The sequence below is a fragment of the Mobula birostris genome, chromosome 3, assembly GCF_030028105.1.
Source record: "Mobula birostris isolate sMobBir1 chromosome 3, sMobBir1.hap1, whole genome shotgun sequence".
Classification (NCBI taxonomy): Eukaryota; Metazoa; Chordata; class Chondrichthyes; order Myliobatiformes; family Myliobatidae; genus Mobula; species Mobula birostris.
This window is the reverse complement of record NC_092372.1, coordinates 146,643,432-146,659,370: the sequence shown is the minus strand read 5'-3', so window position 1 is coordinate 146,659,370 and position 15,939 is coordinate 146,643,432. Positions and strand designations below refer to the sequence as shown.

At 41.5% G+C, this 15,939-nt stretch overlaps 1 protein-coding gene across 1 annotated transcript in view; it reads right to left on the bottom strand.

Annotated features, from left to right (window-relative positions):
* Positions 1 to 15,939, bottom strand: part of LOC140194728 (cytoplasmic dynein 1 intermediate chain 1) — a 208,536-nt gene that overhangs the window by 57,938 nt on the left and 134,659 nt on the right. The window contains exons 11-12 of the mRNA XM_072251990.1: positions 11,653 to 11,799; positions 7,304 to 7,417 (exon numbers count right to left, since the gene is read on the bottom strand). Of these exons, the coding sequence (XP_072108091.1) occupies positions 7,304 to 7,417; positions 11,653 to 11,799 (261 nt within the window). The remainder of the gene's footprint in view (positions 1 to 7,303; positions 7,418 to 11,652; positions 11,800 to 15,939) is intronic.

Below are 15,939 nucleotides of genomic sequence, written 5' to 3'. Positions count from 1 at the left end.
TAACGAAAACCGATTTCCCCCGGAATCAATAAAGTATGACTATGACTAATAATATTTATTAGTAACTATGCAATACAGTAATATAAATGTAGATAAATCAAACAGGTTAGCAATGATTATATATAAGTAAGTATATCAGTAAGTGTGGAAATATATGTGAAAAACCAAGCTTCTTCAAGTCTAGGGGTAAAAAGATACAATCTTATGATGATGAGTAAAGTTCAGTTCAATTCGTGGTGTTGAGTTGACTAGTGATGGGGGGCGGGGGTAGAGATTTGAGTCTTCAGTTGAGCTGACCCCATCAATCTTCTCGTTGTCCTACGAAATCCTTTAAAAGTCACCAACTGTGACCACAACAAAGGGGACTGTTTTTCTGTGGTGGGGCTATCAACCCAGGCAAAGGTTGGACACATGGACGACTCGCCACCGGTCAATCCCTTTTCTAACTGCAAGAGCTACTGATCAATCTGCCTGATCGATCCTCCAAAAACCCACCTTTATCTGCGGGCACAACAAAGTTCATTCAGTGCCCAAAACGTGTGCCTGAGGTCTATATCATCTGACCTCCTATTTATCTTCCCGTGCTGAGTACCTACTGTCATTCAAATAACCCCTCCTTCCTTTCTCTGTGTAAGAAATGTACATGCAGGCAAATGTCCTTGGGAAGTATAAACATGCTGCCGAAAAATCATAACATCGATTGTCCATCAAATAACGCCGCCCTCAGTTACCATAGCACCTTACGAGCTGCTCGGTGCTCTCTCTCCAACTCAGCAGAAATCCAAAAGTTCCTCGTACTTTCACAGGGGTTATTCAGGACCTCGTCACACTATAAACATTAAGTACCTGGCAGAAGTAATGTAAAATATGGATTCTCCTGTCACAGTGTATGCCAAATTCCTTTTACATTGCAAACTTTACTGTCAAATAGAACACAGAATAGTACAGCACATTGTGGGCTGAAGGGCCTGCAATGTTGTGCCGACCCTCAAACCCTGCCTCACATATAACCCCCACCTTAAATTCCTCCATATACCTGTCTGGTAGTCTCTTAAACTTCATGAGTGTATCTGCCTCCACCACTGACTCAGGCAGTGCATTCCATGTACCAACCGCTCTCTGAGTAAAAAACCTTCCTCTAATATCCCCCTTGAACTTCCCACCCCTTACCTTAAAGCCATGTCCTCTTCTATTGAGCAGTGGTGCCCTGGGGAAGAGGTGCTGGCTATCCACTCTATCTATTCCTCTTATTATCTTGTATACCTCTATCATGTCTCCTCTCATCCTCCTTCTCTCCAAAGAGTAAAGCCCTAGCTCCCTTAATCTCTGATCATAATGCATACTCTCTAAACCAGGCAGCATCCTGGTAAATCTCCTCTGGACCCTTTCCAATGCTTCCACATCCCTCCTATAGTGAGGCGACCAGAACTGGACACAATACTCCAACTGTGGCCTAACCAGAGTTTTATAGAGCTGCATCATTACATCGCGACTCTTAAACTCTATCCCTCATTATGAAAGCTAACACCCCATAAGATTTCTTAACTACCCTATCTACCTGTGAGACAACTTTCAGGGATCTGTGGACACGGGCTCCACAGGGGACTGTCTTGTCTCCTTTTCTCTTCACCATTTACACCTCGGACCTCAACTACTGCACAGAGTCTTGCCATCTTCAGAAGTTTTCGGATGACTCTGCCATAGTTGGATGCATCAGCAAAGGAGATGAGGCTGAGTACAGGGCTACGGTAGGAAACTTTGTTACATGGTGTGAGCAGAATTATCTGCAGCTTAGTGTGAAAAAGACTAAGGAGCTGGTGGTAAAACTGAGGAGAGCTAAGGTACCGGTGACCCCTGTTTCCATCCAGGGGGTCAGTGTGGACATGGTGGAAGATTACAAATACCTAGGGATACGAATTGACAATAAACTGGACTGGTCAAAGAACAGAGGCTGTCTACAAGAAGGGTCAGAGCCGTCTCTATTTCCTGAGCAGACTGAGGTCCTTTAACATCTGCCGAACGATGCTGAGGATGTTCTACGAGTCTGTGGTGGCCAGTGCGATCATGTTTGCTGTTGTGTGCTGGGGCAGCAGGCTGAGGGTGGCAGACACCAACAGAATCAACAAACTCATTTGTAAGGCCAGTGATGTTGTGGGGATGGAACTGGACTCTCTCACGGTGGTGTCTAAAAAGAGGATGCTGTCTAAGTTGCATGCCATCTTGGTCAATGTCTCCCATCAACTACATAATGTACTGGGTGCACACAGGAGTACATTCAGCCAGAGACTCATTCTACCGAGATGCAGCACTGAGCGTCAATAGGAAGTCATTCCTGTCTGTGGCCATCAAACTTTACAACTCCTCCCTTGGAGGGTCAGACATCCTGAGCAAATAGGCTGGTCCTAGACTTAATTTCATAATTTACTGGCATAAATTACATATTACTATTTAACTATTTATGGTTCTATTACTATTATTTATGGAGCAACTGTAACAAAAACCAATTTCCCCCGGGATTAATAAAGTATGACTACGACTATGATTATGTACCCCCAGATCCCTCTGCTCCTCCACACTGCCAAGTATCCTGCCATTTACTTTGTACTCTGCCTTGGAGTTTGTCCTTCCAAAGTGTACCACCTCACATTTCTCCGGGTTGAACTCCATCTGCCACTTCTCAGTCCACTTCTGCATCCTATCAATGTCCCTCTGCAATCTTTGACAATCCTCTACACTATCTACAACACCACCAACCTTTGCATCATCTGCAAACTTGCCAACCCACCCTTCTACCCCCACATCCAGGTCGTTAATAAAAATCACGAAAAGCAGAGGTCCCAGAACAGATCCTTGTGGGACACCACTAGTCACAATCCTCCAATCTGAATGTACTCCCTCCACCACAACCCTCTGCCTTCTGTAGGCAAGCCAATTCTGAATCCACCTGACCAAACTTCCCTGGATCCCATGCCTTCTGACTTTCAAATCACTACCTAACCCAAGGTCTGCATTGCCTCCCAGGTAACTCTCCCCATCTCTAATGCTCCTTATTGATGCTCTTCACCCTAGCTCAAAAACTCCAAAACTAATACAGACATGTACTAAAATGAGTGCATGTTATGAAATAGACATGTACTAAATGAGTCATTTAGTTGGTCCTCCTACATACTGCATTGGTAATACACCACATTTCCAGGATAGACTGAAATATTTCTGTTTACTATTTAGCAATTTAACCTAGTTAATTAACATTTAGTGATTTTACCCAACCTTTCACTTAGCTGTAAGCTTGAAAATGGTTTCTGCAATATGTCCCATTAACTTCTAATGCTAGTGAAATGTGCTCTCTGACTTCTTACGTGCTAGTACAGTGAATTCCTTAATCTTGGTTGCGCAAGCATGGTGTGTTCTCTGAGGTGAGTAGCATGTAGACAATGACTGAATCTAATTACATATTGCAGAGGTCCCGATTATTCTTCTGCAACCTGGAGCAAATTACACATTCCAAAATGTTGGGTGAACATTATCCTCCTACTTCATGTCACTGAGATTAAAATGTTTGCTGCTCGCAATGCAGTTATAAAAATAGGAGCAGTTCTTACTATTTGTCAAAACAAATAGAAAACTTATTACAAGCATGCAAAGTTTTACCTGATGTAATTTCTCAGAACAGGTAACACCATACTGCTACCTACCAAAGTACATTATTCCCAAATTGAAATGACAGATGTGGTCTTCTACAGGTTTACAAATCTCAATAATTCAGTCTCCAACTGTCACAAACATGCTAACTCATAAGTGGCTATAGTTCTAATGAGAGTATTGTATTCGCCAACTTGATGTTCCTAGTAGGCTCGTAGCATCCTGGACTCCAGTATCATAGTCCAAAGGGTTGAAAGAGGTACAGTACATAGAACACTGAAGCCCATCTCCAGAGCACCCCAGAAATCTTTGTTAAAATGCCCTTCTCATAGCTTTACAGGCTTTACACACTGACTGCCAGGAAACATTCAAAACATATTAACATTGACTTACAAGGTCAAATTAATAAAATCTTTTTTAAAAAACTCAAAACTTAAAGATGACAAAGCAATAAGACAAAAGTAATTTGCCTTACCCATTACCTTCTCACCCACTGCCCAATAATTCCTAAAGGGATGAATGGGGTCTCAGATCTTGCACTAGAACCTCACCGGGACAGTCCATTCCAGTCTTTACACAGATACCTCAGACTTCAGTCTGAATAGTTAAATATTGTTTGCACTGTTGCTCTGTTCAGAGCCACAAGCAATATCAATCTGGCCCATAACCAATTACATTCAAAAATAATGGTCACCCAAAGTTCGCTGAGCAGGTATTGGACCTATCATCATTTCTCCCATCCACGGGCAGGTTTTGTCAGTAATAAGCAGAGGCTGCAGCTGGTCTTTCACATCACCCCCTGAATTACCCATTCCCTGACAACTTTTAAACAGCCCACAATGTTCAGTGAAGTACATACAGCAGCTAAAACAATTAGAGCAAATGATACGCAGTAGGACTGTTCCAGAAAACAATACAACTTGCAGCTGTACACTTGAAGCACCAAAACCTGGAGCTCTTCCAGTTTCTATTCTGCCCAAAATGATGCATTTTTGATTACCACTTCATAAACTGACTTGAGGCAGCGACCTGCATGGAGGGGGAGTGAGCAGTTAATGTAAAGCTATACCTACAAAATACTTGGATGTGCTGAACTCTCATCTGCTACTATGGAGGCAGACCTTTGCACCTCAGCTTTTTAAAAAAAACACTTCCTAGGTTTTTCTTGCAGTGGAATATAGCATATATTCTACATCTGCCAATGTGCTCATGTTCTTTGAACCACGTTCAGTAGGGACTTCCTACACATCGATGAAGGGAAGGCAGTGGTTATTGTTTACATGGACTTTAGCAAAGCCTTTGCCTGCTGCTGGTAGCTGGGGCTGGGGTTGAAGCGCTCGGCAGAGATGTCGGAGGGCTGGTCGGAGGGCTGGTGTCGGTGTCGGAGGGTCGAAGTTTTCAGACGACTCAGAGTCAGACTGTGGTCGGGCATGGCAGGGAGAGTTTTCTTCCTTCTCCCGTCTGCGTGAGATGTGGGACTTTCAAGAGACTTTGAACTTTTTTTTTTACCGTGCCCATGGCCTGTTCTTCATCAAGTTATGGTATTGCTTGCACTGTTGTAACTGTATGTTATAATTATGTGGTTTTTGTCAGTTTTTCAGTCTTGGTCTGTCCTGTGTTTCTGTGATATCACACCAGAGGAATATTGTATCATTTCTTAGTGCATGCATTACTAAATGACAATAAAAGAGGACTGTGTGTCCTCATAATCTAATCTAATCTAAAGTTCCACATGAGTGGCAGTCCAGAAGGTTAGGTCCACCAGCATTCAAGATGAAGTAGTCAATTGGATTTAATGTTGGTTTAGTGGGAGAAGCTAGAGAGTGGTAGTAAATGGTTGTCTCTCTTTTTGGGGGCCTGTGACTAATGATGTACCACAGGGACCAGTGTTGTTTATCTATTTCATGATCTACAAAACGTGGTAAGCTGGATCTGCACATTCGCAGAGGACACCAAGATTGGGGGCGTAGTGGACAACGAGGAAGGTCATAAAAGCTTGCAAAGTGATCTGAACTAGCCGGGAAAATGGAATGAGAAACTGGAGATGGAATTTAATGCCGAGAAGTGTGAGCTGTTGTATGTTGGCAGGACAAACCAGAACAAGACTGGCACAGTGAACGGCAGGGCTCTGAGGTGTGCGGCAGAACAAAGGGACTTGGGAATACAGATCCACAATGCCTTGAAAGTGGCATCACAGGCAGACAGGGTCACATAGAGAGCCTGAGGCACACTGGGCTTCATAAATCAGGGCAGCGAGTGCACGAGTTATACTGAAGTTATAGGAGACTCTAGTGAGGCCAAATTTAGAGTGCCATGTGCAGTTCTGGTCACTCACCTATAGGAAAGATATTAATAAGCTTGAAAAAAATGTTTGAAAGCTTGAAAACAATCCATGAAACTCTGCACCAGGATAGATAAAAAATCTGTTTCTTCCAACTCCTCCATTAATGGAAATAGTTTCCTCTTGTCCAGAACCACTTATTACTTCTAAACTTCTCCATCTCCTTGGTGCCTTCTCTACTTTAAAGATGACTATTTCAGCTGTTCCAGTCTTTGTCCACTCTCCAAATCTTCACATGCTTCAAAATTTGTTGTATGCTGTACTCCACTGTGACGAACTATGCTGAACTTCTACAGAATACAGAAGGTGTCATTCTTTGCTTAGGAAGCTGAGGATGGCAAGCTGTCCTGACCAGTTCAAAATGCAATGGACCAATCCCATTAAGCAAAGAGTCCGTCGACTCCAGGTTGGGAACCCCTGTTCTAGATGGATCTACAACTTCAGGCATACACATGGGATGAACTTCTTCTCTAAGGGATGTTAGGAAGTTGAGGAATTCTCCATCCCAGAGAGAAGGGAAGACCTTCTACACAAGGCTGAAACAGACCCACTGAGTTAGAGAAAGGAAGGATTAAGGAGGACACACAGGAAATTAGAGTAAGGCCAAGATTAGATCAACGATGAATTTATTAAAAGGCTAAGTAGACTTGATGGACCACATGCCCTACCTCTGCTTTTTTTTTTTTAATGTTGTCATGCCTCTCCTCAAATTTGTCTCGTATCAGTTCATAACAGAAACAATGACTTTGCCATCGATCCTACCATTCCATACTATATTTCTGATTGCTCAATACCAAGTATAGACACACTTCATGACACAAATCCACTTGAATCACAATTTAGCAGGACATGAAGCTTTATCATCTCTGCATACCTCAAGAAATGAGAGATGAAAACAATTAATTTTTGTTTATTTACATTTTTATTTATAGGGATACAGCATGGAACACGCCCTTTTGGCCTTCCAAGCCACAGCGCCCAGCAATCCCCCAAGTTAATGCTGGCCTAATCATGGAGCAAATTACAATGACCAATCAAAATACCAACCAGTACATTTTTTGCCTGTGGGAGGAAACCAGAACACCTGGAGGAAATCTACTCCATTGCGGGGAGAACGTACAAGCTCCTTACAGGCAGGAGCAGGAAATGAACCAGTGTTGCTGGTCCTGTAAAATTTTGTGCGAACCAATACCCTACGATAGGTGCCCCAATAGTTATATTTCTTCCTGCCTATAACAATAAATCAGCTACTTTTACTTTTGATAAATCAGTAACTACCAATGTTTAATCCACTCAGACAAATGTAATGAACCAGCTTACTTGTGGTTGAGTCAACATATCCAGGCTCCAGGAACACATTTTTCCATCTGTAGAAACTGTGATCAGATTATGAGCATTTTGTGTTCCAACGACATTCACACAATACACAGGATGCTAAAAAAAATGAATAATGGTAAAAATTCCAGCAAACAGCAATAATAAACTAAAGCTCTGACCCCTTGATGTTAACCTATTACTTTTCAGATTAGAAAGTCTGATATTTATATCAAATCTTCAAAACACTATTGAAATTATTTCAAATACCATTTTTCAAGTTACAGCAATAGATACCTGTGAGATTCATCTTTGTTGTTACATAACTTCACCTTTACTTTGCTAACTGCCCTGAATTTCCAGGTTCTCTGAAGTAGTAGGGCTTGGAACTTTGATTCCGTTCTTTTCTAAAACTGGTGTATAGTTTTGGCATGTCATGCTTTCACAGAGTTTACATACAGTAACAAATTAGAAAGCTTCCCATTGTATTACACAAAAGTTAAGATCACACGTAGTCTCAACTGAACTGGAGTCTTTTGGTAGGGGATAATTGAACTATGCATTTATAAACGAATGCACATTCTGAATAATCTATTTTCTGCTTTTTATTACTTTTATTAAGTCTAGTTGATATTAATACTAGATAAGGGAGTCAGTACCAAGTATAATATTAGGCAAAACAAGTCCGCAAGATAATAAATGAGGCTTCAGAAATAGTTTATAATTGCACAGTTATGCATTATACATACATTTATATATATTTTTACACCTCTAATTAAATAGTAAAACAAGATAAATTTAAGAAATAGAGCATTAAAGCCAATGCTTTAATTAAGTACACCAATATTTCTCAGAGTATCCAGAAGTCAAAAAGATTTGTTATGCTTCCACCCATGGAGAAAGTGCACAATTACACTGCGACATGTTTATGCAGAAAGTTTCCAATCTACACCTAGCACACAAATTTATAATGGAAAGTCCTCAAAAATATGACAAACATTGCACGATAACACACAAAACGCTGGAGGAACTCAGTGAAATGAACAGTTGACATATCGTACCAATACCCTTCATCAGATCATGAGATGTTAAGTCTCAGCCTGAAAAGTCAACTGTTCATTTCCCTCCATAGATGCTGCCTGGCCCTCTGTGTGTTGTTGGACTAATAGCTAGTCAATAGGGATGCGGATTGTGCAAATGTAGTAACAGGGAATCATAGACAATGCCTCAAAGCAGACACATGGAATGCAACAATGAAAGTTCAGGAGTATCGTTAATCATGTTAGAGCATATACCCATTATTGTAATTGAAAATTTAATCTACTGCCAGACCTGTGGACAACCGTTTTACTCTGTAGCAGGATCTAGTCCGTTACTAATTAAGTCTTCCTGCAGCCAGCATTCTGTTATCAAAATGTGGTTCTAATGGCAATCTCATCAACAGGGAATCTAAAAGCTCTATCAAATTCATGCTCAGGTAGATCAGCGTTGACTGGTTTCCTGGTATGCACCAGCTTGTAATAAATCCCCCATTATTCAGTTTGTTTCTACAGTGTATATTGCTTAAGGTTTCCAGCATTTACAGAACCTATTTTGACAAACATCTTATAGATGAGAAATGTGTACACACACAATTTTTAATACATTTTATGGTAACAATATTTTGGACCTATATTCGTTCAATATAATTAAATCATGTATGATGTAAAAGACTAATTTAAAGACTGATCACAAATAAGAGAAAACTGCAGATGCTGGAAATCTGAGCAACCACAAAATGCTGGAGGAACTCAGCAGGCCAGGCAGCATCTAGGAAAAGAGTGCGGTCAACATTTCGGGCCAAAGCCATTTCGGCAGGACTGATGCAGTTCAGCCTTTCGCAAATTGACTTTTCCTGGAAGAAGAAGTGTAATAACCTTCATTAATTTTATTGCCTGTACAAGAAAATTTGGGTGGCAGGATGGAGATACGTTTCTACCAAAGGAGGTGTAAGGCACATCTTTTCTCTGCAAGCCTGCAGGTCACCCTTGGGCAAGGTGTAGTACCTGCTTAGCCACCCTCCCCTCAAACCAGGGTCATCTGCAGCCATGGGAGCAAGTGGTGGATGGTCATATGAGTATCCGGTGCATACCACAAGTCCCGATTATGGACCATTGATGCCAGACAAACAATCTCTAAAGAGTATTGAGGATGGCTAGGGCCACCCATCTTGTAAGGACTCTGAGCAGAAGGAGGTAATAGCAAACCACTTCTGTAGAATTTGCCAAGAACAATCATGGTCATAGACCATGACTGACCATGTCATACGACATGGCACATAATGATGATGCTAAGAAAAGTGAGTGGCTGAAGTGGCCAGAGTTATACAGGCCTTATCAAAAGATTTATAAATAGAGGGAAAGAGGCATATTGTGCTCCCCATTCCTCATCCTGCCTACTGTTTCATGGGGTATTGCTAGCTATCTCCTCCTCTGTCCAGTTCATCTCTGACTTCTTACGCTGGTGTATTGGAACATGGCAGGCAGTTCATACATACCGAGTAAATAAATGACAGTGTAATTATTATTTTAGGAATGTTGGTTAAGGGTTCAATAGTAACTAAGATGTTGGGAATAATTTACTAGCCGTTCTTCAAACTAATGACAAATATCTTTTCTCTCCCATCTGAAACAGACTTACACAGCTAAAGCTGGACTCAACATAGCGGGTAAATTGGTTGCTGTCTGTCCCATTCTTAATTGCTAGGACTTTTCAATTAAAAATACCTCAAAGGCCATCCACTGTTTTCAAGTGGGGCCTTGACAGGACTTTGGCTCAGGACTAGTTGGTAATTGTAGCTTACTCTATTCATTGGCATATTCAATCCAAAAAGTTGAATGTTTATTTCCCTCTAGAGATACTGCCTGACCCTCTAAGTTCTTCCAGGATTGTGTGCATGGCTCCAGATTTCCAGCATTTGCAGTACCTCCAACTTTCAGGTATGGAGGGTCAACTTGCTGGCCTTCTGTACTGAGAGCAGGTTGATGTATGCAGATCCAGTGTTATGGCTCCATGTGCTAATGCAGTGGAGTAAACAGATTACAACAATGGTGCTAGCAATTAAAGACTTCAGTCATATAGAGTAACCAGAGAAAACAGGATTGTTCCTTAAGGTAGGGAGCTCAAAAATCCCGAAGCACATTGACAAAACGAAATGTTTGGAAACTGTTTATGGTGGCAGAAAAATAATCTAATTGTCACACAACAGCCATCAAAATTAAACATTTCCAGCACATAATTTTTTAAATGTAGGTTTATTTGTTTGTCAAAGTTCAGCACCTGTAAAATCATAATTTTGATATTCAATTTCAGAAATGTGAAACTACATTCAACATTTGAATAATAACATATTAAAAATTTGCAAGATCAGCCTGTCATCAGCTGGTAAAATACAAGCTTGCAACAAAAGAGCAATATGAGCACCTCCTGTTGAAATCACTGCGGTGTATCAGTGATACGTGGCTGATAGAACAATCACTCAGAGTCAGAAGACTGTGGAACCAGTTCCCACTACAGGGAGCACCAATGCCACCGCAAGCCAACACAAAATTCCACTGGGGCTCGGAAAGTTTAGACTGCTACCAGAGGTATCATCTTTTGGATGAAACAATGAACAGAAATTCAGTTCGCTCCAACAGAAGATCGAGAAAAAATATTTTCCACTATTTTAAATAACACAGGTAATTCAATCACTGCCTCTTGGACAGTATAAACTTCAATCAACATTCTTAAAAAGTTGATCATTACTTCAATTTACTGTATAAACCATCAGCCATAAATGTCTTAAAAGATGAAAGATGAAAGATGAATGCTTTGAAATGTTCTAAGATTGTGAACACTGTTCAAGAACTATAGATCTTACAACAATTACATTCCTACTCATTCAGCAAATAATACTGTCGGGTCAAGTTAAGAGACAATTAAAAAGCATCGAAGCGACTGAACCCGATCTTTGGACGATGATTTAGATGCCAGGCCAGATTGAAAAGCTCAGGATGTCAGGGCTGGAGGAGAGGGATGGGCCGGTTCAGCTCACTATTCCGCTCTGTACTGAACTAAGGGTCAGTGGACAGAGCTGTCTTTGTGGACTTCAGTTCAGAACGCTATTTGCTTGCATTCATCGTTTGCATGATTTGTTTTTTTTTTCGCAGCACATTGGGTGCTTGATGGTCTTTTTTTTTAAATGGGTTCTTTTCGGTTTTTTGCTTCGTGTCTGCCTGTTAGGAGGCAAGTCTCAAGGTTGCATAATGTATACATACTTCGATAACAAATACTTTGAGAAGTTACACATTTAAATGTAAGAATGATTTACTCACAGTGTGGGCAGCAGCAGAGAGAGGGGTTCGTTGAACTGGAGCTCGACGGTGGCTGCGGTTGTCCCAGAGAACAACTTGTCCAGAGTAGGTACCACTAACTACCAAATTCGGGTGAAATCGGGCAAAGCAGACCGACATTACTGGAGACTGCATATAATCAACACATTGAAATTAGTCAATTACAATCCACTTCATGTGGTCGTACAAGTTTGACAGGTACAGGAAAGATCTTTGAGGCAAATCTAGAGATTGCTTTAAGGTGTATTTTAAGATACATTGATCTCTTTCAGCTAGTACATGCCATATACTTGACAGAATTTATTGATACAAGTCAGTCACTTGCTCCTGTACATCAATCAGCACCACACCCTGAAACATACTAAGGAAATAAATGTGTTATTACTTGGATCAAATTGCTTGTTTATTGAATATCCAACCAAATCCAAATTAGACTCAAATCATGACATGTAAGAAACGTGGCACTTATTTTTTGATGCTGCCAAATTAGTATCTGAAGCATGCAGTGGGAATTGCAGAGAAAAATATCACTGGAGAGCACATTTGCCAATGGCTTTATTATGCCAGCACTGATCATTCACCATCAATATGTAAAGCAGACATACAACAATGGCAGTTATCAAACAGTAGATCAGGGGTCCCCAACCTTTTTCGCACTGCGGACCGGTTTCATATTGACAATATTCTTGCGGACTGGCCGGCCCGTTGGGCGGGGGGGGGGGGGGGGGGGAGGGGGGTAGGGTTGCCAATGAACAAGAGTAGCAGTTAAGTACGTTGGGTTTACCCCCGGAAAGACTACAATGACCATGAAGCCTTGCGCGGGCACCAGTGCGCGTGCATGATTTGCGCATGCGTGTACTTGTGGATTATTTCTACAAATCGTTTTTGGCGATTCTGTTCCCGGGGATGTTAATCACGAATGTAATATGGGTGATAAGTGACTAATACACTCAATTTTGTTTCTAAAAGGGTTTATCTAATGAATTTAATATTAAACACACAGTACATATTTTCTTCGCATGAATCTAGCGATAAGTCAATTATCAGGGGAGCTTGAAGTAAGTGTTGAACGAACTTCCAGTAGAAGTGATAGAGGCAGGTTCGGTATTATCATTTAAAGAAAAATTGGATAGGTATATGGACAGGAAAGGAATGGAGGGTTATGGGCTGAGTGCAGGTCGGTGGGACCAGGTGAGAGTAGCATTCGGCACGGACTAGAAGGGCAGAGATGGCCTGTTTCCGTGCTGTAATTGTTATATGGTTATATAAGTCAATAGCATCATAACATTTTAAGTAACGTTTGGATATTAAACACACAGCACATATTTTCCCCGTATGAACATATAAAATCATTGCAACGCACCAATATCGCTGAATCAGTGGGAGCCCTGGGCTTGTTTCCCTGCAACAAGACTGTCCTATCAAGGGGTGATGGGAGACAGCGATACTCGGAGGAGGTTCCTTATGTCCAGTCTATTCTGCAATGTAGTTTTCATTGCATTCATTGCAGAGATATGTTGGAAATGGAAGCAACGTCTTCAGTGCTTTCGTGGCTATCTCAGGATATTTAGCCTTGACTTTGATCCAGAATGCCGGCAGAGATGTTATGTCAAATATGATTTTCAGCCTGCCATCATTTGCAAGCTCGAGGAGTTGATCTCCTTCCCGCGCTGACATGGATGACGCGTGCGTAATGACCTGGCGTGCATTCAAGCTCAACAGTGGGCATGACAAGGAATGAGGAAAGGTGCAGCTGACTCTTATCGCCAAATCATATCGTTTCCTCGGGACCCGGTAGCACATGCTTTGCGGCCTGGCAACGTTCCGCGGCCTGGTGGTTGGGGACCGCTGCAGTTGATGATACCTTCCCCAAAACTAGAAGCATCGAAGTGTCTTTCAAAAATAATCCCCACATTTAAAAAGGCAACCATGTCATTGTACTGCACAACTACATGACTGACACAGTCATTGGGAAATTAGATTAAAAGGTTGGCCAGTAGTTAAACAGAGTCAGAGTGATGGAGCATGGAAAGCAGCCCTTCAGCCCATCGCCACCACCTGTGCACACTGATCCTACATTAACCCCCTTTCTTTTAGCCTCACATTCCCAGATTCTACCTCTTGTCCACACAGAGGGCAATCAACATGGCCATCTGAGCTACTGACCTACATGTTCTATGGAATGGAAGAAACAGGAAAACCCAGAGGAAACTCATGCAGTCTGAGTACAATGAGTACGACGAGTTGGAGAAAAAGGAGAACACAGGTGACATGGTGTCATGACAACAATTACCTTTCCCTCCATGCCAATAAAACAAAAGAGCTAACCATTGTCTTCTGCAAAGGAGTAACAGAACTTAGAACAGTACAGTACTGTGTACTCAGCCCCCTGCTGTACTCACTGTACACCCATGATTGTGTAGCAAAGTTTCCATCAAACTCAATATATAAGTTTGCGGATGACACAACAATGTAGGCCATATCTCGGGTAATGATGAGTTTGAGTACAGAGGAAATTAAGAAACTGGTGGCATGGTGCGAAGACAATAACCTATCCCTCAACGTCAGCAAGACGAAGGAATTGGTTGTTGACTTCAGAAGGAGTAGCGGACCGCACGACCCAATATACATCAGTGGTGCGCAAGTGGAACAGGTCAAAAGCTTTAAGTTCCTCGGGGTTAATATCACAAATGATCTGACTTGGTCCAACCAAGCAGAGTTCACTGCCAAGAAGGCCCACCAGCGCCTTTACTTCCTGAGAAAACTAAAGAAATTTGGCCTGCCCCCTAAAACCCTCACTAATTTTTATAGATGCACCGTAGAAAGCATTCTTCTAGGGTGCATCACAACCTGGTATGGAAGTTGTCCTGTCCAAGAGCGAAAGAAGCCGCAGAAGATAGTGAACACGGCGCAGCACATCACACAAACCAACCTTCTGTCCGTGGACTCACTTTACACCACACGCTGTTGGAGCAGTGCTGCCAGGATAATCAAGGACACGACTCACCCAGCCAACATACTTTTCGTCCCTCTTCCCTCCGGGAGAAGGTTCAGGAGCTTGAAGACTCACATGGCCAGATTTGGGAACAGCTTCTTTCCAACTGTGATAAGACTGCTGAACAGATCCTGACCCGGATCTGGGCCGTACCCTCCAAATATCCGGACCTGCCCCTCGGTTTCTTTGCACTACTTTACTTTCAATTTTTCTATTTTCTATTTATGATAACTTAAATTTTTAATATTTAGTAATTTGTACTATTTTTAATATTTAGTTTTTGTAATCCAAAGAGCAGAAAGCGCAGAATCAAATATCGCTGTGATGATTATACATTCTAGTATCAATTGTTTGCCGATAATAAAGTATAAAGTACAGAATCTTCGGACCACTATGTTGTACTAACTTTTTAATCAATCTAATCCATCCCTTCCGTATAGCCCTTCAGTTTTTTTCTTTCATCCATGTGCATAAGAGTTTCTTAAACATCCTTAATACAAGTAGGCGTCGCTTAATGTCCATGATATGTTCTGTGAAATCAGAAGTTATGTGATTTGGACCTTGTGCGAACACCATATTATATACTTAGCAAACCTATATGGAGTACTGTAGTGTACCTGTATTGACTAAATAGCGAACTTACACTGAAACTGTATGCTGTACACTATAATACATACACTATGTTTTATTTCATTTAAACCTTTAATTTTTTTTCACTTTTTAAAATTTTATGTAAACACTTTCTTAGCCTATATCACACACAATTTATCAAAGATGATCAGGATCATCCACATCACTGTTCTCAACTTCCTCAGTGTTCCACTGGAAGAGTTTCAGGTCGAATAACCTGCGTTTGGAAGCCATGATGCACCTTACAGTAATATTTTCGAAAGAAAACTAAACAGAGAGATAACGCTACTACACTCAAGAGACAGGCGATACTCAAGATTGGTTATGTCCACTACGTCACGTTCTCCAATTGGGACTACGGACGTAAATGCGATCGGACATTAAGCGGCACACACCTGTATATCTGCCTTTACCCCATCCATAACAGTGTGCTCCCCACACCCACCATTCAGTGTAAAAAGGATTACCTACCTCTGACACCCACCATGCCTTCTTCCAATCAATTTAAAATCCCCCCCACCCCCGTATTAGCCATTTCCATCTTGGGAAAGTTGCACGAGCTATCCACTCTATTTGTGTCTCTTATCTTCATCACCTCTATCAAGTCACCTCTCACCCTCTATTCCTCAAAACAGAATACCCTA